This window comes from Eriocheir sinensis, chromosome 15 (genome assembly GCF_024679095.1).
Source record: "Eriocheir sinensis breed Jianghai 21 chromosome 15, ASM2467909v1, whole genome shotgun sequence".
NCBI classification, from domain to species: domain Eukaryota; kingdom Metazoa; phylum Arthropoda; class Malacostraca; order Decapoda; family Varunidae; genus Eriocheir; species Eriocheir sinensis.
Window position 1 is genome coordinate 10232674 of NC_066523.1, and position 25118 is coordinate 10257791.

A 25118-nucleotide genomic window follows, 5' to 3' on the forward strand; every position below is an offset into this window, starting at 1 on the left:
CGTCTCAGAAAAAAAAAAATATTGTCAGCCACCTTTGATACTTTACTCCGTTCTTTATTTGACTGTAGGTACTCTGCTCTGCCATTTTACTTTGTCTGGGGGGAACTCCTGAGGTGGAAAGGTGCATTTGTATCATTCTCTCTCTCTCTCTCTCTGTACTTTCCAAACTTCACGGCTCCACTGAGTAACCTATGCACCAAGTGAGCAGCAGCTGGCCAAGGATGCAGACTGTGCGGGGGGGCGCTGGTGCACTGCCTTGAAGAGTGACGAGATGATCACCTCTTTGAGTGTCTGCAACCTTGTCAGAATTCCTGGGGTTTACATCCTTGAACGATGGCGACGGTGGTGTTCTAGGATTGAGGTATTCTTTTCATGCATATAGGATTTTTTTAAGCAAATGCCAGTATTTTGTCTTATTAAATATATCTATTAACATTGATTGTAATCGATATACTTTATTTCATAATTGTTATATTTTGCTGCACCTTACGGCTATTTTTCTTGAGTCAGCCATTCCTGGGGTGCATTCTCTCGGGATTAGAAAACGTCATGATTAGTAAAGTTTTTTTGTAAAGGTAATTTTTTTTTTACTGATTCGTTTCCTGCATTGCAGCAACACTATTGTGTTGATGATGATGATGATAATAATAATAATAATAATAATAATAATAATAATAATAATAATAATAATAATAATAATAACAACAACAACAATCATAAAAATGATAATACGTATTATGATCATCACAACTAATAATAGCAATAATAATGATAATAATTGTTATCATTATGGCTGATGTTACTATTGCTATCTTCACAGCTATGTTTGATTTTGTTATTATTAACATTATCACCTTCGTTCTCATCATCATGACCATTTTCAGCTTAATTCTCACCTCGGCATCACCAACAGTATAATTTTCATCACACATAGCATGCCACACCCTCAGTATCCGTTCCACTCACAAGAACATTCAGGTTATGATAAAGCCAACATGGACGAAGATAAATACATTTATTCAACTCTACATGTACAAAGGTTTTGTTTCCTCACGCCAATTGTAATCTAATAAATAGATGAGAACAGTGTGTCGTAGAAATAGCACAGGTCCTCCACCGCTTTCCTCTGGTTTAGTAGAGTTGCTGGATCGTACATAGGAAACAAGTGACTATCGCCAGCAGAGGATCGAGCGACTGACTGAATCCTACATAAGAGATTTATTATTATTTTTTTGTTGCACCATCGATAAAAAGCATGTTACACGCGGGTTTGTTTCAAACTGCAGAAACTAAATGGTCAGTTACTCCCTTTGTGCTGCGCAGCGCGCCCCCGCCGGCCGCGGGGCGGTGCCCCCTGAGGAACACCGTTCCCGCCGCCCGGGGGCGCACATTACAGCAGGTACAAGCGCATTGGTCACTCGGGTAAGCAACGCCACGGAATTCTCTCAGTCTTTATTAGTGACACTAAAGTTTCTGCTTCACAGTGATTGTAAACGACATTAATAAAAATCAGTGTTCGGTACAGTCATCTTTTTACAAGTAAGATCATTTCATTTCACTACCTTAATTACAATAAAAACTGTGCATACAATTAACAACGGGGTTTACCCCAATTCAAGAATACAGAACACAGATGTTTTACACGGTAGCTCTGAGCGAGTGAGGCAGCGAGCCGCCGGCCAGCCACGTCCTCCTGGCCCACAGCAGGCCGGCCCGGCCCTGTGGCCAGCAGCCAGCCAAGGGACGCCAAGCAGGCGCGGCGTCATCCTGGCCGCCTGTCTGGCAAGCATCATTCTGGTACTTGTCCACCACCCGATGGCCACACATTACCGCCCTGGAGCCAGGCTGTCCGTCGTGGCCGAGAGTGGCCGGGGTCCTGCAGGCAGCACGTGTGGCCCAGCCCTTACCCTGTCGTGTTACTTTTTCTGGTCTGTGACATGGTGCGCCTGATCGTGCACGTGCAGGCAGCCCCGCCGAGGGCTGCTGCTGCGTGGCGTGCAGCCCTACCCCGGGGGAGTGCGGGTCACTGAAGGGCCCGACGTCCCCACCACTGGACACCATAGTAATTAATCCTATGTGCAGTTTAGATCTATCTCCAACAGATCTTTAAGACTGCTGATTCAAAACATAGTAAGACAAGAAAACACTTTGAAATCAAAATAAAAAAATCAGTGAGTTATTTGGTGCAGAGATGGGTCTTTGTAGAAGTGTTGACATAACCATCAATTGTACAAATTTTGAGATAAAGTTCATATCAGTAATAATCTATAGTTACATATACAAATATAAACTATCTTATGTACAGTATTTACAGGGTAGAACTGGTCCAAAATGCAGCCTTTCCGCCGCGTCCCCGCCCCCCCTAGTGGGCGGCGGGAACGTGGGCGTGGCGCATTTTAGTCGTTATCTTTGGTTTTATTATGAGAGGCTTCAGCCCCATACTGTGGACATTATGAAGCTCACATTATGAGAAGCTCGAAAGCCACGTTCGAGAGAGTTGAGGGCGCCTCGGCTGGGCGGGCCTAGGCCTCGCCCACACAGGGCCCGAGGCCACCGCGACGGCGCCCTCAGGCTACACAAGGGGAAGCCGGAAGCCACCACAGCTCGGAAGCCGTCCCCTTGGAAGCAGACAAATTAAAGCCCAGGTAACCAATGCTCCCACTAAGAGAGTTGAAAGTAAAGGCAAAGATGAGACAGAATATAAATCTTTGCTAATTTTTGACAGAAAATGATGCAGTTTGCAATCATATGAAGTTAGCACAATGATAATTTTGGCTGGAGGTCAAGTAACACCTCGCACTGCGTATCAACAGATGAAAGCCTTCCTAATATGGCACACTCTAACCTTCTCCAGAATATATCAACAGATGTTTTTTTGTTGTATTTTGGGCGGATTAACGAAAGCAAAATATCAAAACATAACTAATTAATATGAAAAGAAACACAACATTTAACGAAAATAACCTTTAGCAATCAAAGTAAATAATAAAGGAATGTTGTCAGTGCAAACAAAAATATCTGTATAGCAGCTGGAACGCTCTTTCTAAAACGTTCTTTTACGCGAACGTCAATGAACGAAGGAAAGCGAAAGAAAAACAAGAAATGAATACAAAACAAGATAATACTGATGGAGCCAGAGACGAGGCACGCGTGTCTGTCTTCTGGCGGCGGGGAGCCAAGGGAACAAAAAACACGCGAGAATAACAATACACAATGAAATAAAAGTAAACTGCCATAGGGTGAAACAAGGAAGTGAACGGCTTAACCCAAACAAGCGTGGCCAAACGGCGGCGGCGGCGGCGGAGGAGCGCGCGGCGCGGGCACCCAGCACTGGTGATACTGGGGCCCGGTGACCCAGGAGGGCGTGGCGCCGCTCGGACATGCCTGGCCTCGGAAAGGAACGATGAAAAAAAAAGAAAAAAAAAAAAGATTGAAAAAAATTACATGACATTATTACACAGTTTGTCAAGGCCGTCCCACCACGTGCGGCCCCGCCCCCTGCCCTGCGTCACCTGTCCGGCCCTGCTGCCCCGCGTGGGTAGCAGACCACTCGCGGCCCCACCCCGCCCCAGCAACTCCTAGGCCGCTGGGGCGGGGAGAGATGTATATGACGAGTTTAGATTTTCTTTAAAATAATTAATTCATCAACATTTTTGTATTTTTTCCATTTCAGGTCACTGAGCCGCCTCTATTCTTACTTGTTGGGAACAGTGTCGTCTGGAGTCAGTGTACTAACAGTAAGTTGCTTTGGTTGAATCACACCAAATAAAATATGGATGACAGAGAGCAACGCGTCGCTTGACCGTTCGATTTTTTGCAGGAAACCCGAAGATCCGGTTCTGAGTGCAAACCTGCGCTGGCTGGAACAACGTGGGCGTCGGGACAATGCGGCGCCGGCCACCTGCTTCCTCCAGAACACACTCGGTGGTATTAATTTATAAGATTTTTCTTCCATGTTAATGAAAAATGTCAAGTGAAACTATAGTTTTAGATTTGAAAATGATAAGAATACTACGTTAGCCGAGGATCATGACCAATAGCGGCCACACTACTCAGAGGAGTGTTCTGGCTAAAACAACGTAACGGATGAAACCTCACTTTACAGTTGTTGCAGTACCGGCAACCACCCGCGCAGACAGTGTTGGCATCCCTGAGGTGAAGGGGCGCCATCTTTGCACCAAATAGCTACTCTATTCCTCTTCTTTCTCTAAAAATATTAACAACACAATAACAAGCTCCCTAGATCAGCCAAATACACAACTCAAAATATCTGGTGAATTAACACAGCTGAAGAGATCATCTGGGCCTCGTTCTTTGCCTCATAGTGCTTAGTTCCTTGTATGTCGCATCACAGTATTGAGCAAGAAACTGCGTAATGATAATCTAGAAGCCTCATGTAGCTTAGACACGGTAACTGGTTGGTAGTCTGATCCATCTCCCATCGATTAAGTGCATAAGTAATACAGGCTCATCGTGGCTGACTTGCTGAAGAACTTTCGTAGCACCGGTAAGAATCAACAGATGGTAACACCGGCGCACGCACAGTTGGTTACAATCAACTAGTGTTTATATCAGCTGGGGTCAGCTGACGGTGGCAGACACATCAAAGGGTAAGCGCACCTTCTGTCACTGTTGTGACCAGTCATGGTAGGACAACACACACTACACAACATATAACATCAATAGGAACAATGGGCCAAGTGTGGGCGGGCTGCTGCTGCTGCTGCCGTCACCGTCGCACAACACACAGGACTAGCTTGTTGAGGCGCCCTAAACCACGGGAGGGCAGGAAGGGCACCGCTCATGGGGAAGTCACGTGACGCGAGGTGTGGGAATGTGCGGGCTTGCCGCCCGCCCTGCCGCTGCTATCGCCGCCGCCGGTCAAGTGGTCGACACCGGGCCCGGGGTGCTGGGTGGCGTCCCCGGTGGCCGCGGCGTCACAGGTGGAGTCCAGGGAGGAGCAGAGGGAGCCATGGGGCCAGTCACTCCCCGCAGCAGAAGTGGTGGTGGTGGTGGGCGACCAGGCGGGACCCAAGGGTGGGTGGGTGCCCTCGGGAATCGCATAGCAGGAGGAGCTAGTCCCTGGCTTCCTGGCGGCGGCAATTGGGGGGCTGCCATGGGGGCCCATTCTCAAGATCCGGGGCCCGACAGGTTTGATGAATCTCCTGTATCGTCATTCGAGGTGTTGGCGGCGGTGGTGGAGGTGTTGAAGTGGGGAGAGAACAAACTGCCGGACTTGGAAGAATCATCGCTGATGACGGGCGTGAAGTGGAGTCCCTTATAGGAGTCCAGACCCTCGTGGCCACCGGTGGAGAGGGGTGGGAACAAGCCTTTCTTGTTTTGATTAACAACACATTTCCTCATATGTTTTTCTAGAGTTGATGCCACACTGAACGGCATGTCACAGAACCGACAGCGGTACACGTCCTTGCCCATGCGGCCGTGTGTCTTCATGTGCCGCGTCAGCTTGGAGCTCTGGGCACACGCGTAGCTGCACAGGTCACACTTGTAAGGTTTCTCCCCGGTGTGTGAGCGTCGGTGCACAGTGAGATTCGAGCAGTTCTTGAACACTTTGCCACAAAACTCACATGTATCATTTCTACGGCTTTCCTTTTTTGTTGGTGGAACGAGGGAGATCGGAGTGCCGGGGCCCGAGCTGGTGCCGGGCTTGGGGAGAGCTACCGGCACGTCTCCAGGCTTCATTGGACCCTCGGGCATCAGCTTCCGATGTAAAAAATTGGCGTCCGATGTTGGCATGCCGGAAAAAATATCTTTTGGTGAAGCTCCTGTTCCCGCAAGGTTGGGGAACCACAGCCCGGCATAGAGGCCTCCGTCTCTCTGGACTGCGGCAATCCTCTTCTGGGCGTCATATGGGTTATCAAAGGCTCCCAAGAGTGTTTGGTGAGCTAGGTCAAGGGTCGGCTGGGAGCCAATCAACCCCTTCGTCAGATCATCTCGTAACTTTAACTTTTCGATTCCGTTTGTATGAAGTTTTTCTCCATCTTTTCCAATATGGTGATGAGACAGACGCCCCGACTCTTTCAGCGCCTGATGGTAAGCTTCACTATAAGCGGAGATGTTGCCCAGACCAAACTTGTCGATAAGTTCCCCCACGACGGTCCGCTGATCCCCGAGCGGCATCTTGTGGTTCTCCGCCGTGCTGGAGGAGACGCTCTGGGAGGTGGGCGTCGGTATGGACTTGGATGTCGTTGAGAGATCTTCAGGCTCATCGTCTTCAATATCTTCCACAATGTCCTCCTCCTCATCTCCAGTATCACAAATAGATGGGTTTTCGTCCTCATCATCGGGTTCTTCCTCTTCTTCTTCTTCATCCTCCTCCTCCTCTTCTTCTTCCTCTTCCTCATCATTATCGTCCTCAGTCTGAGGTCGCGAGGAATCAGGAGAATTACTTTCAGTGGATGATGATTTTTTATGAGATTTCATGTGTGCTCGCACTGACTGGGGAGTGGATAAAGTCTCCTGACACTTGGGGCAGCGGTAGTCCTTCTCGCCCGTGTGGAGTCTTTGGTGGATAACCAGGTTGCTCTCCCAACGAAAACTCTTGTAGCATGTCATACATTTGAATCGACGAAGCTTGGACGCCGTCGATGTTGAGTCAGTTCGAGTGGATGTGGGCGTCTGGGAGGGAGGCTGGCTGGAGGGCGTGGGGCCATTGGGTGAGGAAAAAGGAGGAGTTGGAAGAGGCTTTCGGGGTGAAGTGGAGCTGGTGGGGCTGGTGGTTCCGGCCAGTTGCCGAAGCCTTTGGGAGTAGAAGTCAAGGTTTGGGTCACCGCCTGTGTTTAGGGGCGTGGGCGCCGCATGGCGGGGTGCGCCCAGCCCGGGGTCAAGAAAGGGCGGCCTTTCAAAGTGCGGAGGAAGCAGGCCGGGGTTGAGGCGCAGTCCCTCCTGAAGCAGCTGGTCCATCCGAAAGTCATGGCCCGGCCGCACAAAGGGTGGGGTAAGGCCCGGTGGAAAGGGGGCGCGGGCGTCCCCAATGGGCATTCGTAAGAGGTTGAATGGGTGGCTGGGGTCTAGGAGGGGAGCCGTCACGGGAGGGTGGGGTGGCAAGGGGGTGGCGCCTGACGTCACTGGCGTTGCTATCTTGCTCAGGTCAACCTTGGAGAGGTCCACCTTGGTGATGTCTACCTTGGTAATATCCACCTTCGATGGGTCTAGCAACTGGAGTGGAGGTGGATGAGGTCCCGAGGCCGTGGTGGCTGTGGAAGACACAGAAGCCAGCGGGGAAGAGTGTGAGGGCCGCGGCAGGCCTGGCGGCGTGGAGGGGGTGGTGAGGGGTATGCCCCCTGGGCCCTCCTGGTAGATGATGATGCCGTGCGAGGACTGGACGTGCTGCACGAGCGACCAAGCTGACCCCAGCACGGCGCCGCAGGTGCCACACACGTACCGAGCAGGCTCTGAAAGACAAAGAATGGTCAGTAATGCTCACCACCAAACACATACACTACATTACCATAATGTCAAGTAATTTTAATGACAATGATGTTTACAATAATAATGATAATAATAGCAATAATATTAATTATGATGATGATGATGGTAATAATAATAATAATAATAATAATAATAATAATAATAATAATAATAATAATAATAATAATAATAATAATAATAATAATAATAATAATAATAATAATAGTGGTAGTAGTAGTAATAATAATAATAATATCTTTCCTTGCTTACAACATTGTAAAGTTATGATGGAAGTCGTGCGGAGACAACTAAAGGTGGTGCGAACGAGACAAAATAAGTGGCGAGAGAATGTCCGAATGGATCGGCCTCAGGCAATCTTGTGTTCGTCCCGAGGGGCGCCATCATCCTGTCGATACAATTCTACCATGAAAGGACAATGCAATTTTCTCGCCCCTATGCCGCCTACTTATACGACTGACCAAGAATAATGCGTCGAGCCGGGGACCCTCCGCGTCTGGGCAGCACCAAACCATGTTTTAAAGATGACCGATATCGAGCGCCACAAACTGAGTCGCAAAGATCTCCCAACGTGTTTTTATTGATCCTTGTAATCAGAAAGAATTATAAGAACGAAAACACTGACGTACACCATGACACCTGACAGCGGAAGGCGAGGACGAGGGGGAAAGGTCTCGCCTGGTGTGTAGGGGCGTCGGCCAGCCTCGAGGGGGCGCGTCTCCCCTATCGCCACGCTCCGCCAAACTTTCCTGACACCACCAATAAACACATTCAGGTACCTCTCCCTCACTCTCTCGTGTGCCAAGGATGAGGAATGGTAACTTATTTTACGAGTTTTTTTCTCCTCCCTTGAGTCCGTTTCGATGGTTCCTGCTCGCACGCGTCGCTTCACCTCCGACAGGAAGACAACGCCACTAATAAAGGCCGTCGTGAGGCTTTCTTCAGAGGGCATAACTCCGCTACTCCCCGACACGAGAGAAAAGCTTTATGACAGTCCGTGAAATGTAATATAAATGATTACTTCACAACAAAGGATTACTCTGACCGATGTGACCTTTTTTTTTCGCTCGCTAGCTCAGTGTTCGGCCTCATCCACAAAGGCGAGAGTCCCGTGGGATCGAGGTGCGGGTCCACCTTTGCCGGGCGAGGGTCACTCTATCCTCAAGCGGCCGGATAAATAGCGGTTGATGACTAGGCAGCATCACCAGCGCGTGACACCTCGCGGCAGCCGTGGCGAAGGAACGCTCCAGCTTTCTCCTCGCTGCTGCGTTCAGACGGTGACCAAAACATATGAGGGTGGAAGCGGTGCGGAATGTTGTGACCAGGATGAGGGATTGTCTCGCTCCGTCTCGTTCGAAGCAGGGTGGACACTATTGTCTTGGCTGCAGCGTTGCCAGGTAAGCACAACACCTCTGCATTACACTCCATGCACTCTTTCGAACACCTAAAACACGTCCTCCGCTTGAATGAAACCCACGATTATGCACCCAAAACATAGCTCATGACAACACATAACCACTTTAGGAACACCATACGAAAATAAAGGAATCAACACCTAACAACAAATACTTTTAATGTTCCAATCAAGCTCTGGCGATGCTGCTCACCACGCGCCGCAGCCTCCTCCCCCACCCTCCGCATCCTCGTAACATTGACTTCGGCTTCGCTTAATTACCAGCAGCACAGAACAAACCCAATACCGGCCATGAATTACGGAGCGTGAAGAGCCGTGAAAATAAACTAAATATGCGACAGAACTTACGCCAACGCAAAATAACGGAAAAAGACCCAGAAACAATGATAATCCGAATCGAGAGACAGAGAGAGAGAGAGAGAGAGAGAGAGAGAGAGAGAGAGAGAGAGAGAGAGAGAGAGAGAGACTGTAGAGAGACTGGAGAGCGAATGAGCGAGAGCGCGATCGTCCAGCAGTAGAATCGTCGATGGCTCACTCGTTCCAGGATGTAGGTGACACAAGGAAGCTTCACTATGGTCATCGGGGCAACAATAGGCTGGGGCGGGACGGGGTCGGGGCGGGGGCTAAGCGGAGACTGGACGGGGCCTGGACACGGGGCCGAGAATGGGGCGGAGGGAGGGAAGAGGGTGCAGGAGGGGAGTGGGTGTAGGAGGGGAGAAGGGACATCGATATCGGCGAATTATGCAACAAAGCACTAACCACCGAGACGAGGCAGGGGGGAAAATGGGCCTAACGGAGCGGCGCGGGGAGGGTGAGTTTGGCGAGCGTCCACGGCAAAAGGTCAACGTCTGTTCCTCTCCCGTTCGTCCTCCCCGTCTTGTTGGTCCATCTTAATCACAGTAGTAATTAAAAAAAGTGAAAAAAGTCTACCCTCCATTTTCTTCTTATTCCTCTTTCTGTATTTATCATTGTGACCTATGGCGAGGGTGGATGCAGTGACTGATTTATTCACCGGAGCAGGTACACACACACACACACACACACACACACACACACACACACACACACACACACACACACACACACACACACACACAATCAGTCAGTCGAGAGGATCCAGGTAATACAAAACTGATGGTGTGTGATAAAAGCACAGGAGGTTAAAATAAATGACATCTATTACTAAATCATTTTGGGGGGGTGAGAGGTTGGGGAAAGGGTGTGTTTGTCGCTTTGAACTGATTTATAGTTTTGTGTGTATATAGGAGTGTCAGGGAGATAGATAGATAGATAGATAGGTAGATAGTTAGATTTAGAGATGAACCACAAACACAGAAAACACGAGTCGAAACTAAAAACAAAACATCTAGCATCACCTAACACTGCCTTTCTTCCTCCCTGCGCCTCGCTTCCCGACTTCCCTCGTCCTCTCTTCCCCTCTTGCTCTCCCTCCCAAAAAACACTCAGGTGGACTGGCTCAGGTATGGGTCCGAGGGGTAATAACACACTCCTTCTCGTTTCCTCTACTCTCCCCTCATTTTTTGAACGATATTCGAGGGGAAACAAGTGACGCTGGGGCTCTCGGGGTGGATATTGGACATAACATTCAAGATGCCTCACATTCCGTGCTCTTCGGCCCACCAAAACAAGGCGAGGGTGGTGCTGCAGCGTCACTCGCCCGACAAAAGGTTCAGAATGGTCTAGAAAATATAAAAAAAGATAAAAAAGTTGAATGTTACCATGAAGTCGTGCTGGTAATAAGGTATTTTCGTGTCCAATGTTCTCATTTTTTTTGGGATAGTTATATGTTTTTTTTTGTTTGTTGCATTTGGTTATCATGTGCGTGAGGTAAAGTTTTCTTCACTCTTGTATTTTTATTGTATATATGAAAAAAGCTCCCAGAAGCCTTTTATCACACAGTTATACTCGTTTATATTTCTACTTTTTGGGTATTATTGGGATGTTACAAGGTGCGTGAGGGAAATATTTCAATCCCTCTTATCTTCCTGTTTTCAATTATAAGTATGAAAAAGCTCCTCCCACCCTAAAGTCACATATGCAACGGACTGCTCATGACATTTCACAGCCCCCGAGTGTGTGCCGGGCTGGTGGGTGTGTCGGGCCGCCGTGCGTGTGTGTCTAGGTCAGTCACGATAAAATCCCATTCGTGACATTTCCCGCCTCGCAGTGGGATGAAACCTGCAGTGGGACCCGCCCTCGCCGCCGCTACCGGTAATACAACTTTTTTTTGTACGACTTTAAACTAATACTCCTTCAGAAAACAATGGCCCAGATTACTATCGAAAGAGCTAGGTATTGTTTTTATCTTCTTACAAGGTGGACGAAATAATGTTGTGATACTTTTAGGAGATTTCGGTTGTTTTACTGGAGGGCAAATCTAAACAAGTGATACACAGAAACAGTTTCATGCAGGTGGGCAGCGAGTGATGGGTAAGCCTTCCCTTCTGTTAGACCTTCATTATAACACACACACACACACACACACACACACACACACACACATAGGCATCACTACCCTCCCTCCAGCATCCCTTCACCCCCAACAACCTCCATTCGCCTTCACCGCCTCCGCCTCCGCCCCGTCCAGGAGTCAGGGAGCCACATGGAATTAGCGTTGCCGGCGGCGTCACGGGGCAAAACAAAGCCACGACGCCGCCAACTTGTTTAATCGTGTCTGGAGTCAGTTTACCTCGTCTCTTCGGGAAGAAACTTGGAGCGTCTCAGAAATGGGTCGCCCTCCTTCCTCTCTCTTCTTGTCTTTCCCTTAACTCTCCTCCAACTAATTTTTTTTTTCACGATTCTCCTACTCTTCTCTTCCTTGACAAGCTATTATTTTTCCTCTTCTGCTCCTCTCTTTTAGTGTGCCTCAAAAATGGGTCGCCCTCCTTCTCTTTCTCCTTTTCCACTCCTCCTCCTCCTATTCTTCTTTCACGATTTGACCACGCACTCTCCTCTTCCTTATCTTTTCACTCTTCTTCTTCTTCTGCGCTCATATTATCCTCCTCTCACTCCCCATACTCTTCCTGAACACATAATACACTACCGAAGTCACTCGAGTAGATTATTTTGCTTCCCATTACATCGCTAGTTTAATATTGTCTCGTAGTGGTATGCAACTACACAAGAGAAAGTAAAAAAAAGAAGAAAAAAAAGGTGTGGTTCATTGTGGGGGAAATAACCGGTTATACCATTCTTGAAACTTCTCATCATTATATTTTCCTCACCGTTATTATTATTAAGCCGTCTAAAGTAAATGGTAGGTCGTTAGCAGCTACATTTTTTTTATTTTTTATATATATATAACATCCTCCTCTAGTCTCGCTACTCACACGTGTCTATTCTCAGCACTAAAACTTCCGCACTTCTTTTCTATCTCTTGTCATTCTCCTTTTCCTGTGTACTGAAAGGAGTGGCAAGGAAAGGGTTGAAGGCGAGGGAGGTTACGTAAGGGATGGTTTCAGACAGTGATGGGGGAGGAGCGGTGTATGAAGGGAGGGGTTAGAAGGGCGAGTGAGGGGGTGAGACGAGGTATGAAGGGAGGCTTGCGTCGGTCTTAGTTTTGGAGGCAGGTCCAGTATTTGAGAGGAACTGGAACCATCAACAGCCTTACCGCCTTGTAGACCGCGTTCCCAGACAAAAGAGTGTTCTTCCCTAAGCTGAGAGGAAGAGAAGAGGAGGGGGTAGGGAGAAGCAAAGAAGAGGAGGAGGGTGTGGGAAGAGGCGAGGCAAGGGAGGTGGGGAGGTGGCGGTGATGGTGGTGCAGATACAGATGTAATAAAGTTAATTTTTCCCGTAGCCATTCTAAAGTGGCCGATAATGGTCGAACAAGAGCGCGAGATTGCTGCTGAGACATGAGATGATTTATTAATGTGGGGAGCGGAGGGAGGGGGGTAAGGGGGGTGGGGGAGAAAGAAGAATGTGTGTGCGTTTGTGTGTGAGTGTGTGTTGAGTGCGTGCGGTTGTGTGCATCCCATGATTATCTGTGTCTCGGCTAGGACCTGACTGCAGCATCCTATCTCACCGTAAAGCACTTGCGTATCCGCGCCGCGTCGGGATGGCAAACTACGTAACAACACTGCTTTCGGATGTGACTCCCGCAAGGTAAACACGTCCAGGAAAGAAAAAAAAGCATCGCAACGTTGTCACACGCGTCGACGGCCATGGACTGTGCGGCTCCTCGGTGGGTGATCACTGGAGACTGACTGACTGGTCGCGGCTAACTGACTGGTGGCTTCCGGGAGGCGAGAAGTGCAGTGACTGATCTACAAGGCAAGTGTGAGTCTCCCGTCCCGATGTGGTGGGTGCTGCTGGTCATCGTGGCTGGGGAGGAAGAGGAGTAGCGGGTTGTGATGGTGGTGAGGGGAGAGGGCTGCTGGAGTTGTGGTGATCGTGGGGAGGATAAAATAAATGACGCAACGATGTCACAGCACAAATTGTATACACGCGAAATAGAGGAGGGAGTAGGAGACCCCAAAAGGAGGAGGAGGAGGAGGAGGAGTAGCGTTTCTTCTTTTTTTGGCATCATGACTTACTGCCAACTGATGGCCTGAAGGTTTGCCATGACGCACGGTAAATATAAATCAATATAAGCTCCAATAGGACGCTAGTTAGATTTAAAAAATAATGATACTCAGAGCAATATAATGATTCGCCAGTTCCGCTTTAGTCTCCCATAACTGTCAAAAAAAGAAGTAGCTGTTGACAAAGGAAAACGAAGACCAAAAAAAAAAAAAAAAAATCTAAGCATCGTATAGGGAAAGAGAACATCTTTTTCCTTTCTATAGACAACCAAACAGTAAGGCTTGAGATTAATCACGTGACTCGAGCCAATCATTAGTCTGTCAGAAGCATTATTACTTGAGCTCAACCAATCAGAACGTCTCATCTCTCTCCATCATTTGTGGGCTGAGGACCTCCGGAAAGACCACAATCAGAGCTTAGCATCGGTGGACGGGACAGGGATGAGGAGGGGAAGGAGGGAGGGGGGGGGGGGGACTGGCGACAAATCCGTTCTGTCTTGGTTCGCCTTTGTCAGTCTGTCCTTTTGTCTCTCCTTCTGTCTGCATGTCTGTGTATCCGTGCAGAAAGTATCACCAACGGGACAGAGACGGAGAGGAGGATGAAAGGGGTGAAGGGGGGGAGGGAGTTGAGGGGACCGGGAAATAGATGAGAAACCTTTGTTCTAGCTTGGTTCAGATTCACAGTTAGTTCGTCTGTCTGTCTCTGTATCTTAAAGTGTACGTCTGTGTATCTATGTGTTTACTGTATAAGCAAAAAATGCGTTTAAGATTGGGGAGAGGAGGGCTGAAGGGGGGACTGGTGACATAAACTCTTGCTCTAACTTGCTTCATACTGTCAGTCCGTCAGTCAGTCCGTCTGCCCGTCTCTCTGTCTGCCTCTGATCTGCATGTTTGTGTATCTGTGTATACCATTTTATCTGGTTAAGTGTGTTGTTGTGTGAGCTTGGCAAAGACATGATGTGTTAAGCAGCTCTTCTTGACCTTTGTCTGAAGTATCTGAGCAACGCAACATTCACATCCCAGACCACTCGTTTAAAGAGACCCGTTCGTGGACCAGCGTTCCTTAGGTCGACGGGTTACCATACACGCATCCCTTACTGACATCCGCCCTTCAGCCTCCTTGCCTTCCCCCATTGTTGATCTTTCCTTATCACTGCCGCGGGGGGGTGTATCGCTTGCCCAGAAGACTCATTAATCAGCACCTTGAGTTAAAGGACTCGAGAAGACACGCGTTCGAGGTGCAAGACTTCCAGGGGCGAGGGTAGAAGTGTGTGACGGGGGGGGGAGGATAGGAAGCGATGGTGTTCACACAGTTGTTATAAAGAGAGAGAGAGAGAGAGAGAGAGAGAGAGAGAGAGAGAGAGAGAGAGAGAGAGAGAGAGAGAGAGAGAGAGAGAGAGAGAGAGAGAGAGAGAGAGAGAGAGAGAGAGAGAGAGAGAGTAAAGGGGGGGGGGGTGAACAAGGTTACAAGGAGTCACAGCTCAAGGCGTGATGACGGTGACGATGCAAGTTAAAAGTGGACAGTTATTCCTCTGCTTCTTATTATCTCTCTTCTTCTCTGTCTCCTTAACGTGGTGGATGCTTGGGCGAGTTTAATCTGTCTTCTTATAACGCTGGAGTCCCAAACCACCGACTTGCATTACTGTCATTAACTCCCGCAACAGATGACGGCTACGATAGAACTGGACTTAGTTTTAACTTTTTTTTTTTTTATCAAGATCAAATATTTACCTCAGAATCGGAAGGACTATATGTGTGTACGTGTACGTGTGTGTGTGTGTGTGTGTGTGTGTGTGTGTGTGCGCATGCAGTCATCTCTGCTCCGCTGCGTCTTCGTTCGTCGCTGCCTCACGGTGGCCACATGTTAAGTTTTTTGCTCTCTCTCTCTCTCCTACATCTCCTCCTCCTCATGTAGTGTCTGTCCGAGCATTTTTTTTTATAAACTCGTCACGTCTGCGCGTAACTGTTTTCTCTCGATCTCTCAGCCCTTTGCTATAAACTCCGGAGGCACACTAAACAAAACACCTTACTGCGCCTCGCCACTGCGCTGCTTCCTTATTCACTCTCTTCCTGCCCTAGTTTCCGTCCATACACACAAATATGTATAAATAGAGGTCGTATAAATCATGTAAATTGGGAGATATTCGTCATGTCACGGCTGCCTGGGTTAATGAGCTGGTCTATATATGTATGTCTCCTTTACGTGCCATATGTATACCCTTCTCCTCCTCCTCCTCCTCCTCCTTCCCCTCCTCCTTCTTCTCCTCCTCCTGCTCCTCCTCTTCCTCCTCCTCCCTGCTCAGAAAGGCCAAGGAGGTGCAAGGAAGTGAGACAGAGAGACTTTATCTCGGCCGAGGCGTCGCGATGCTTCACACTTCCGCCTCAGCTCAGACCATTTGCTCCCGCGCCTCGAGTCCCTTGACCGCGCAGGAGACACTTGCCACACACACACACACACACACACACACACACACACACACACACACACACACACACACACACACACACACACACACACTTTTTGCTCGTCATGTTCAGTCTATGTAGCTATTTTCTTTTTGTTGGTATTATAATTAAGAAAGGCGCGCAAAAGCTACTGTTGCTACTCTTTTTCTTGTCTGTGCTGGCAGACTAGAATGTTGAGTATTTAAACAAAGAAAAATAAAGTTTCCTTGGGCTGTTTCTGCATAAAACAAAACATGTAAAAACTTGTACGCCACTCATCACCTCACTCTGGAATAAAAATAAAAAAAACGCCGTCTCAGCCAGTCAGTAGTGGGTCGTGGCGGTAGGCTGGTGCAGGGCCACGGGGAGCCTGCACAGCCTACAGGGAGGGCAGCCTTGGTGATCGGTGAGGTCGTCCCAAGTGGTCGCCCAAATTACAGGGTGAGAGCAAACCTTTCATTACGTCTAGGCCTATCGCCGCTTCAATAGACTGACTTCACTCAGGCGCTGGGGGTATCGCCCTGACGGAGGCTTTTGAATGTATTGCTCAGTTCCTTCTTATGTCGGAAATTCCGGGTCTTGACGAGATAGTCAAGTGTGAAGTGGAGATGATGCGCGACGAGGCTCGGGCGTCGTGGGTGCAAACGGGAGGTCGTGTGCGTGGCGGTGACGAGGGTCTGGGATGACGGCGTAGAGAGGTGATTACGGGGTGTGCGTCCTAAGTAAACACTGATTACCCACCCAGTCATTAGGCAAATGTGACGATCTGGAGAACCCGTCTCTTTTATCTCCTCTAAACATTCCCGCACCGTCGTGGGGCATTTGTTACTGACGAACACGCGCACCAACAAAGGCGAGTAGACGCTCCTTCCCGTGACCTGGGCGCCTTAACACTGTGTGAGGCGCCATAAATAAAATAACACTTACAAACAGGAAAGTGCAGTTGTCTGGGCAACCGTGCACGCTTTTTTTCTTTTATCTTAGTGGCAGCAAACGGTTCATCTTCCTCACGGAGCCGATGTCTTGTGCTGCACCGCCAATTTCGGCCACCGGCACCTCGACGCGTCCACACATCCACATTCTTGGACAAGCAAGCATAAACCACGATAAATCTGGAGGAGCAGATGGCGGCTGCTCCGTCTTCGTGACAACCGCAGGCGCGGCCATCATGTCCAGATATCTGAGGAACCCTGCGGCGGGGGCCAAGTACAGGATGAGGTGGGCGAGGGCCTCGAGCCAGCCAGGTACTGCCCCGCGGGGCGCCCCGGCAGGTACCAGGCACGCTACATCATAACCCATCATAATCCCAAGGTTCTGCGGCCGCCACCCTGCTGGTCACCTCTCGACCCATGAGACATGACTGAGGTGTTCTGATTCACAAAGTTTTATTTTTTTTATGGAAAATTCCCTCTGAGGTGGCACTGCACCAACGTTGCTTTATGCTACGCGATGCTGCGACCTTCATCACCGCCGCTGCAGAGTTGTAAACCAGGGAATGAAAGCCGCCTTTTGTCTAGGCGTGCGATAAGGCCAGAGTCAAGGCTGTGTTGAAACGCGGCCGCCCGAGGGGTAGGCCTGCTCTGAGAGGGTCGTGAGGCTGCGTGGTGATGCCAGAGGTGGAGGTGGAGGTGGAGATGGGGGTGGGGGTGCGGCAGTAATAGTGATGATGAGGGTGGGAGTGGTGGTGATGAGTGGGTGTGCAGAGGTGTGTTGGTTTTAATGGTAATAATGGTGGAGGCAGTTGTGGCGTGAGGGTGGAGGGGGGAGCTGGTCTGGGCTGTCCGGTGTGGGGGGGAGGGGGGGGGACGATGAGCTAAGCGGGGTAATGCGGTAGAGGAGGAGGGGGAGGAGGAAGAGGTGAGGGTGGGGGCGGAGGATGTTGGTGGTTGCAAGAGAAGAAAGTGATTGGAGATAATGATGCGAAGTAATGATAATGGAGAATGATGAGGACGAGGGTGCGGGAGGAGGAGAGGAGAGTTTCTGGGCGTGTAGGTGAATGCGTGAGACAGATGTTGGACGGGAATGTGGCAGCCAGACAGGCAGCTTCTCCCACCTCTCCATTCCCCACACTCCTCCACCTCCTGCCTGCGCTCTCCATCCATCCTCACCAGCGCGTTTGACCACACGATAAACATCCTCATTCAAGAACAATGCACCATCTTTATTCCTATCTCCAGGATGCCAGTGTGCATCAGCCAGGGTGCTTCTCCTCCTCCTCCACCTCCTCTTTACTCTCCTCACCCTGCCAAGCCCTGCCAGGCCCTTCAGCAGTCAGTAGCGCTGTCCCCTTGCCACCAGCCTCATCACAACGCCATCTGCTGCACTAATCATCACCATCACCCACACCAGTCTTCGCCATCATCCTCATCACCACCATCATCACCACTGCCGCCTTCACCGCGCACCGCCATCTACCAAGATCATCAGCCGTCCACCGCCGCCGCCACCACCGTCGCCCATCATCAGTAATTACTATGGGCTGAGGGGCAGGAGCAGCCTGACCCTTGGCCACTCCGCCTCGAGCGTCACCCTCCCTTCCCGGGGCCGCTGTTGACCCCCGACTCCCGCGGCAGTGGAAATAATCTTGTCCTGCACCAGTTATTTGTTTCATGGAAGGGTGGGAACGGCTGACCGACCCCATGCAGGCAGCCTACTTTTATATATCATAGTTACCGTCATCATCGTAATAATAATAATAATAATAATAATAATGCAAACAACAAACCAACTATATTCTGAGGAAAGAAACTTGTTACTGAACAGCACACACACACACACACACACACACACACACACACATACACACACACAGCGAGGCTCCCCTCCCTCATGATCAAGGCGGTGTTCGTGGAGCCTGTCATCAATATTGTGATAAATTTCATTCCCTTTCTCATCTTCTTTCCTGTCTTACGCGGCGGCGTCCACTGAACAGAAAAAGCAAATAACAAAAACAAAAAGCATTGCCTAAGCCATCGGGCGGGAGTGATGTATGACGGGCCGGGAATTAATCTTGACTCTCCACTGCCTTACCTTCCACGGGGCAAAAACAGAAGGTGTATTTAGAGAGTTATCATTAAAGTGGCGTTGCCTGATTACCGGTAGCAGGGTAATGGGCGCATCGTGAGGCGCTGCCGGCCAGGCGCTGGGGTCTGGCCGCTCCTCCCCCTCCCCCCAGCACGCGACTCCCCGCCTCCCGCTAACCACCGGCTCCCCACCACCACCGACCTCCTCTTTTTCTCCTTTTTTCTTCTCTCTCCTTTCCTCTATCTCTTTTATTCTTTCTCTTTCAACCAGTTGCCGCATTTCGACTTCTTTCTCGCCGTCTCATGACTTAAAAATAATTAGTGTTGCTGAAGAATGGCTATATCCAATACTGCCTTGTTGACGGTACTGCAGGGAGGCACAATGGCATTTTTGGTGTCTTTACCAGCTTTCCAGGAACTTTTGCGTTTAATCTGATTAATTAGCATGGTTTCTGAAGTACCTTTGGTGTGGCCTGGTAGTATGCGCGGCGGTACTTAATCAGATATTGATACGTTCATCATGTTGGCATTTTTGTTTTTTTCTTTCGTGGATGATAACACTTTCTGATGTACGAGAGCACCTGATGGGCGATACAGCAGCTGGTCGCTACCTGAAGCACCGCCATAAATAAGGTGGCGAAGAGAGAGCCATCAAGGCCACGCCACGTCCCCGAGGCAGCCGCCGGGCGTAGGTGAGGTGGGCCGATCTCCATCAGGCTTTTGCGGTGCTGCCTCAGAGAAATTTAACGAGACATACTGAATTATCCTTAATTCTTCCCTGGCGACACCACTCCAGGCTCGGCAGGAGGCAGCAGCATTAGGAATAGTGTCACCTTAGATTACAGAGGGTCGCCCAATATTCATTCCTGCGCCCACTCAAAGGCTCTTCCCTCACTCCCTTTCCGGGGCTAGGTAGTACTGGTGGTGCCGTGGGTAACTCGCTCATCCCTGGCAGCGGCGGCGGCCTGGACAGAGCGAGGGAACGTTTGATGGTTCCAGGGACTCGGGGTTGCTGGAGTGTGGCGCAGTGGCAGGCCTCGTTTGATCATCCCAGAGGCTCTCTCGGGTAATATTCGAGGCGGAGGTGCCAGGCCACGCTCGGCACACGGAGGGTCTGGGTCGGGGCTGCTTCCTGGGCTCAGCAGCGGCGCGCCAATTGATCGAGCCTTTCGGTCACTAAGAACAGTCGTGACCCCATTTCGGGCTCCGCTGCCATTTCCACATTCGATATTAGCCTCGACAACAATAATTAACCACCGGAATGGGATCAGGCTTCCTCATGGCTGGCGGCCGGCTGAAGACAGGAAGCCGGGCGAGTGACTGGCTAATCATGCTCCAGCCTTGATAACGAAACGACCACCACAAAAAAGGCACCGTGGAATGTAACTTATGTGCGCCTCGTGAGGTGAGATCCCCCAAGTGATACCTGCGAGTCATACATTCTGCCTTGGGTGCTCCTTTTTTTCCCTTACCCTTGACCCACCCAGGACATGCCAGCCCCCCGCCCCGCCGACCCACTGACCACCAGCCCATGATCTAATTTGAGGTTTCCGAGGCGCTGGACTGCTGCGGTATTTTCCAGTGGTAATTTTTAAGTCGTGGAGGGATGAAAAAGGGTAGCTAGAGGGTTGGGCTACGGTAGTGGTGTGTGTGTGTGTGTGTGTGTGTGTGTGTGTGAGGGATGCCTTTCCATTTTCTTTCCATTTCACATTCGACACATTTCCTTTGCTTTATATCGATTCCGTCGCTAATGAACATCAATTTATTACCAAGAAGAATGTTTCGGTCAGTATTTTTGGTCGAATAAGAATTGTGCTTTTATATTCTTTTAAAGGGACGCGCGCTGCACCACCACCACCACCACCACCACAACCAACCAACTACTATTACAGCTTATACAAAGATAATCCTCACTTCACCATTACAACCACCACCACCACCACCACCATTACCACCACCACCATTACTATCATTATCACACACAAACACACACACACACACACACACACACACACGCCACTGTCAATGCCACAAACCAAACCAACGTCATAATGCATAACCCGCTAGGCCCTCATCATTCTCCTCCATCACCACCTCTTCCTCATCCCTTCCTTCTCCTCCTCCTCCTCTTCATCCACCGTCGTGTTCATTAGATTACTAGCGATTACCAATAGGGACGGTGTGAGCGGAGACCCGACTCGGCAGGGCTCCACGTCCCGCGTCTCCCTCCTACGAACATTAATATTCACACAATGCTGCCAACATTTCCGAGCAGGGCAGAGGGCGCGCGTGTCGTCCGGGATAACATGCAAGCGAACTGATATGCGGGGATTTGCCAGCGAGCGAAACATTTCCTGCGAGAGAGAGAGAGAGAGAGAGAGAGAGAGAGAGAGAGAGAGAGAGAGAGAGAGAGAGAGAGTTGATATCCTCGAAATGTTACTGCAATTGAGAGAAACGAGGACCTGGTTTTCTATGTTATTTATTTATTTTTTGCTATTATTACTATTATCAAGGGTCGTTAATGGGTAGGTGTGCATATAAGAAAATGAGGTGAGTTATGTTGAGGTTCTTTCTATCTTTGTCTGTCTATCTAAATATCTATCTATCGTCTCGTATATATTTATCAATCTACTATTTACTCCTTCGTTTCTGTGTCACGTCTGATGTTCTCTTTTTATTTTCCTTTATCTATCTATCTTTCCGTATATCTTATTAGTCTTTGCTCTTTATTCCTTCGTTTCTGTGTCACGTCTGATGTTGTCTTTTTCTTTCTTTTTCTCTATCTATCTATCTTACCGCATATCTTATCAGTCTTTGCTATTTCTTCCTTCGTTTCTGTGTCACGCCTGATGTTCTCTTTTTCTTTTCCTCTGTCTATCTAACTTTCCGTATATCATATCAGTCTTTGCTATTTACTCCTTCGTTTCTGTGTCACGTCTCCGAGTTGTCTCACGGAAACAACGAACTACAAATACCTCGTCCATTAGTCCCTTAGCAAACGACGTCAGGGTTCAGTATCACAGCCACCACTACCACCACCACCTCCACCGCCCCCACCCCCACCACTGCTTCCATTTAAGGCGCAGCATAGAAAAAGAAGAACAGAGGAGAGAAAAAAAAAGGGTCAACGCGCCATTTATCATCACCGTAATCACCTCCAACGACTCATCACCAACCCATCACCGCGCGCTTCTTCCTCGCACTTGCCGCCTACTAATCACCCAGAAACAACACCGCCACTTCATCGCCTCCTTCTTCATTCACTCCCCTCCCCTCCTCTTCTACCTCACCTCCTCCTGCTACCTACCCTCCTCCTCCTCCTCCACCCTTCGTATTCCTTCCTTTAATCTTCTACTTCTTCTTCCTCCTCCTCCTTTTGCACCAACGCTTCCTCCTTCATCCTTCGTACGTATTCTTCTCCTCCTCCTCCTCCTCCTTTCTCTCTACATCACTTCCTCCGCTTGCCCCTATCCCTCCTCCACCTCCTCCATCCGTCGTATTCCTCCTCCTTCGTATCCTCTTCCTCCTTCTACCTCATCCCCTCTACACCACCTCCTCTTGCCTCTGCTCCTCCTCCTCCTCCTCCTCCCTCCTCACCCTTCGTCTTCCTTTCTTTGCTCTTCTTCCTGCACCTCCACCTCCACCTTTTCTTGCCGTTGCTCCTTCTTCTCCACCCTTCGTATTTCTTCCCCTATTCCTCTTCCTGCTCTTCCTCCTTCTCCCTCCTCCACCCTTCGTATTCCTTCCCTAACCCTTCCTCCTCCACCTCCTCCTCCTCCTCCTCATCCCTTCATCACTATCCACCGTAGCGGAGACTAACCACCCTCACGTGTGCTTCAAGCCGTGAACACATTACCGCCTTCAGAATTTACATTTCACCCCCACACTGTAAATATTATCCTCCCCCTCCCTCCTCCCCTCACTCTCCCCCTCGCCCCCCTCTTAACCCAACCAACTAAGCACCTCGATCCTCTCTCTCTCTCTCTCTCTCTCTCTCTCTCTCTCTCTCTCTCTCTCTCTCTCTCTCTCTCTCTCTCTCTCTCTCTCTCTCTCTCTCTCTCTCTCTCTCTCTCTCTCTCTCTCTCTCTCCTCCATTCAACACCTTACCGTCTCTCTCCTCCGCTTTATTGTTGTTTATTTTTTCTCTCCTTTCAGTTCCGGCAGTTTTTTTTCCCACTCCTGCATGTCCACCGTTCGGCCCCTCCCCCCTTCTCTCTCTGTAGTGTCCGCCCGACCGAGAGAGAGGGAGGGAGGGAGGGAGGAACTGGGTCTTCTTCATTCCATCTCTTTCCCTCCCCCAGACACCTCATTTGCTCCTTACACACTCTTTCGTCATCAACTCACTTTTAACTTTCCAAACTTCTTTTTTCCTTTCCTCCCTCTCTCTCACTCTCTTTTCCGCGCTCTCTCTAACCCTCCTGCCTCCTACTATACCCCTCTTCCTTTTCTTCCTCCTCTTGCTAGTCCTCTTCTTCCTGTGTGTGTGTGTGTGTGTGTGTGTGTGTGTGTGTGTGTGTGTGTGTGTGTGTGTGTGTGTGTGTGTGTGTGTGTGTGTGTGTGTGTGTCTTCAGGGCCGTAATCTCAGTCTCTCTCATCGCCTCTGTCTCATTGTCTCCCAGCAACCCTCAAGCCTGCCTGTGCTCTCTCTCTCTCTCTCTCTCTCTCTCTCTCTCTCTCTCTCTCTCTCTCTCTCTCTCTCTCTCTCTCTCTTCTATTATTTTTTTTCCATCGCGTTATCTTCACCCCATCCCGCGCCGCTCTTTTCCCCATCAGTATCCGCGTAACAATGAATTTTCTACACCTGCCCCTCCAAACCTGCGTCTCATTTTCAGCCTCGCATTAACATGTCATCCCTCTCCTCTAACACTAAAGCATCGTTATTTACAGTTTTTCATCTCCCTCCTCTTTATTCTTCAGCCTTAATTCTCTTGCCGGTCGGTCTATCCTCATATCCCGCTTTCCTCTCCTCTGCCGCTTCTCTCTTCTCGTTCTCGTACTCCCCCCTTCCTCCTCCTCCTCCTCTTCTTCCTCCTGCTTTCATCTCCCAACATTCACTCATGTGCGATCCACTACAATTCTCTCCCACCTTTTCTCTATTTCCCTGCTCGCTTCCTCTCCCCTTTCCTCCCTTCCTCCCTCCCTCCCACCCTTTCCTCTTCCCCTCCTTTTTCCTCCGGCACCCAGGCATCTTCACCTCTCTTGATTTTGGAAACTTATTGTTAAATTAATCAAAATCGCCCCTACTCCGCCGCACCTCAAGGGTTAAAATTGAAACGCTGCGGGAGAGGTGCTCGAGTCCCTACTCCATTAAAATGAAGAACTGGACAAACAAAAATGAAATACTTTCGTTCGTATTTGCTTCTTCAATTGTCATTTTCTTATTTTGGTTCTCGTCGCTGCAGCAGTTCTCGGCCGGAGGTGAGAGAGAGAGAGGAAAAGAGGAAGAGGGGAAGAGGACGTGGGGGGTAGAGTGGAGGAGGAGGAGGAGTGGAGGAGGAGGTGAGGAGGCGGTCGTCTGTGTCCTCTGTCCTCTTCCCGCGAGAGTTGGGGTTGAAAATCACAAACAGTATCGCCACAGTCAATTTCTGGCGCTGGAGGAGTTCGCAGCTTTGTTGTCCCCCTGATTATGGGTAGATACTCCCCGCTATTACGTTTCGGAGTCCAATAATGGAATGGAGAGTGAGAGAAAGACTGGAAGAAAAAAACAATCGCGGCAACAAGAAAGAAGGTAAAGGAGTGCAAGCAAGTGTCTTTTCATACGTCGGTTCGTTTCATCGTCGGGGTTGTGTCGGCCGCGCGGCGCTGCATCATGCACGGATCAATCACGTGACAGAGCAGCGGTGAAAATGCCAATATTCATGAGCGGCGAGGGTCAGGCGGGAGGATGACCCCCTGGTGGGATACGCCCCTCTCGCCCTCCCATCGTCCTCTCTCTCTCTCTCTCTCTCTCTCTCTCTCCAGATGTCCCCGTCCCCATAGAGTATAGACACACACACACACACACACACACACACACACACACACATGAATTTCACATGCCGTTGTACGTTTCACTGCTGTTCGCTTTATAAATTTCGTAATAGCAAAATTATTCAGTATTTATATTTTCTTTTTTATTGATTTATTTACCGCTTTGTTGTTATTATTATGTAGTATATTCGAAGTTTCAGTCAGAGTTATTGTAAGTGTGTGTGTGTGTGTGTGTGTGTGTGTGTGTGTGTGTGTGTTTACGAGGCTACTCCCACA

At 49.5% G+C, this 25118-nt stretch overlaps 1 protein-coding gene across 1 annotated transcript in view; it reads right to left on the reverse strand.

Annotated features, from left to right (window-relative positions):
- Nucleotides 1-998: 998 nt before the first annotated feature.
- Nucleotides 999-25118, reverse strand: part of LOC126998894 (B-cell lymphoma/leukemia 11A-like) — an 80630-nt gene continuing 56510 nt past the window's right edge. The window contains exon 3 of the mRNA XM_050861096.1: nt 999-7415. Within this exon, the coding sequence (XP_050717053.1) occupies nt 5131-7415 (2285 nt within the window). The 3' untranslated portion in view covers nt 999-5130. The remainder of the gene's footprint in view (nt 7416-25118) is intronic.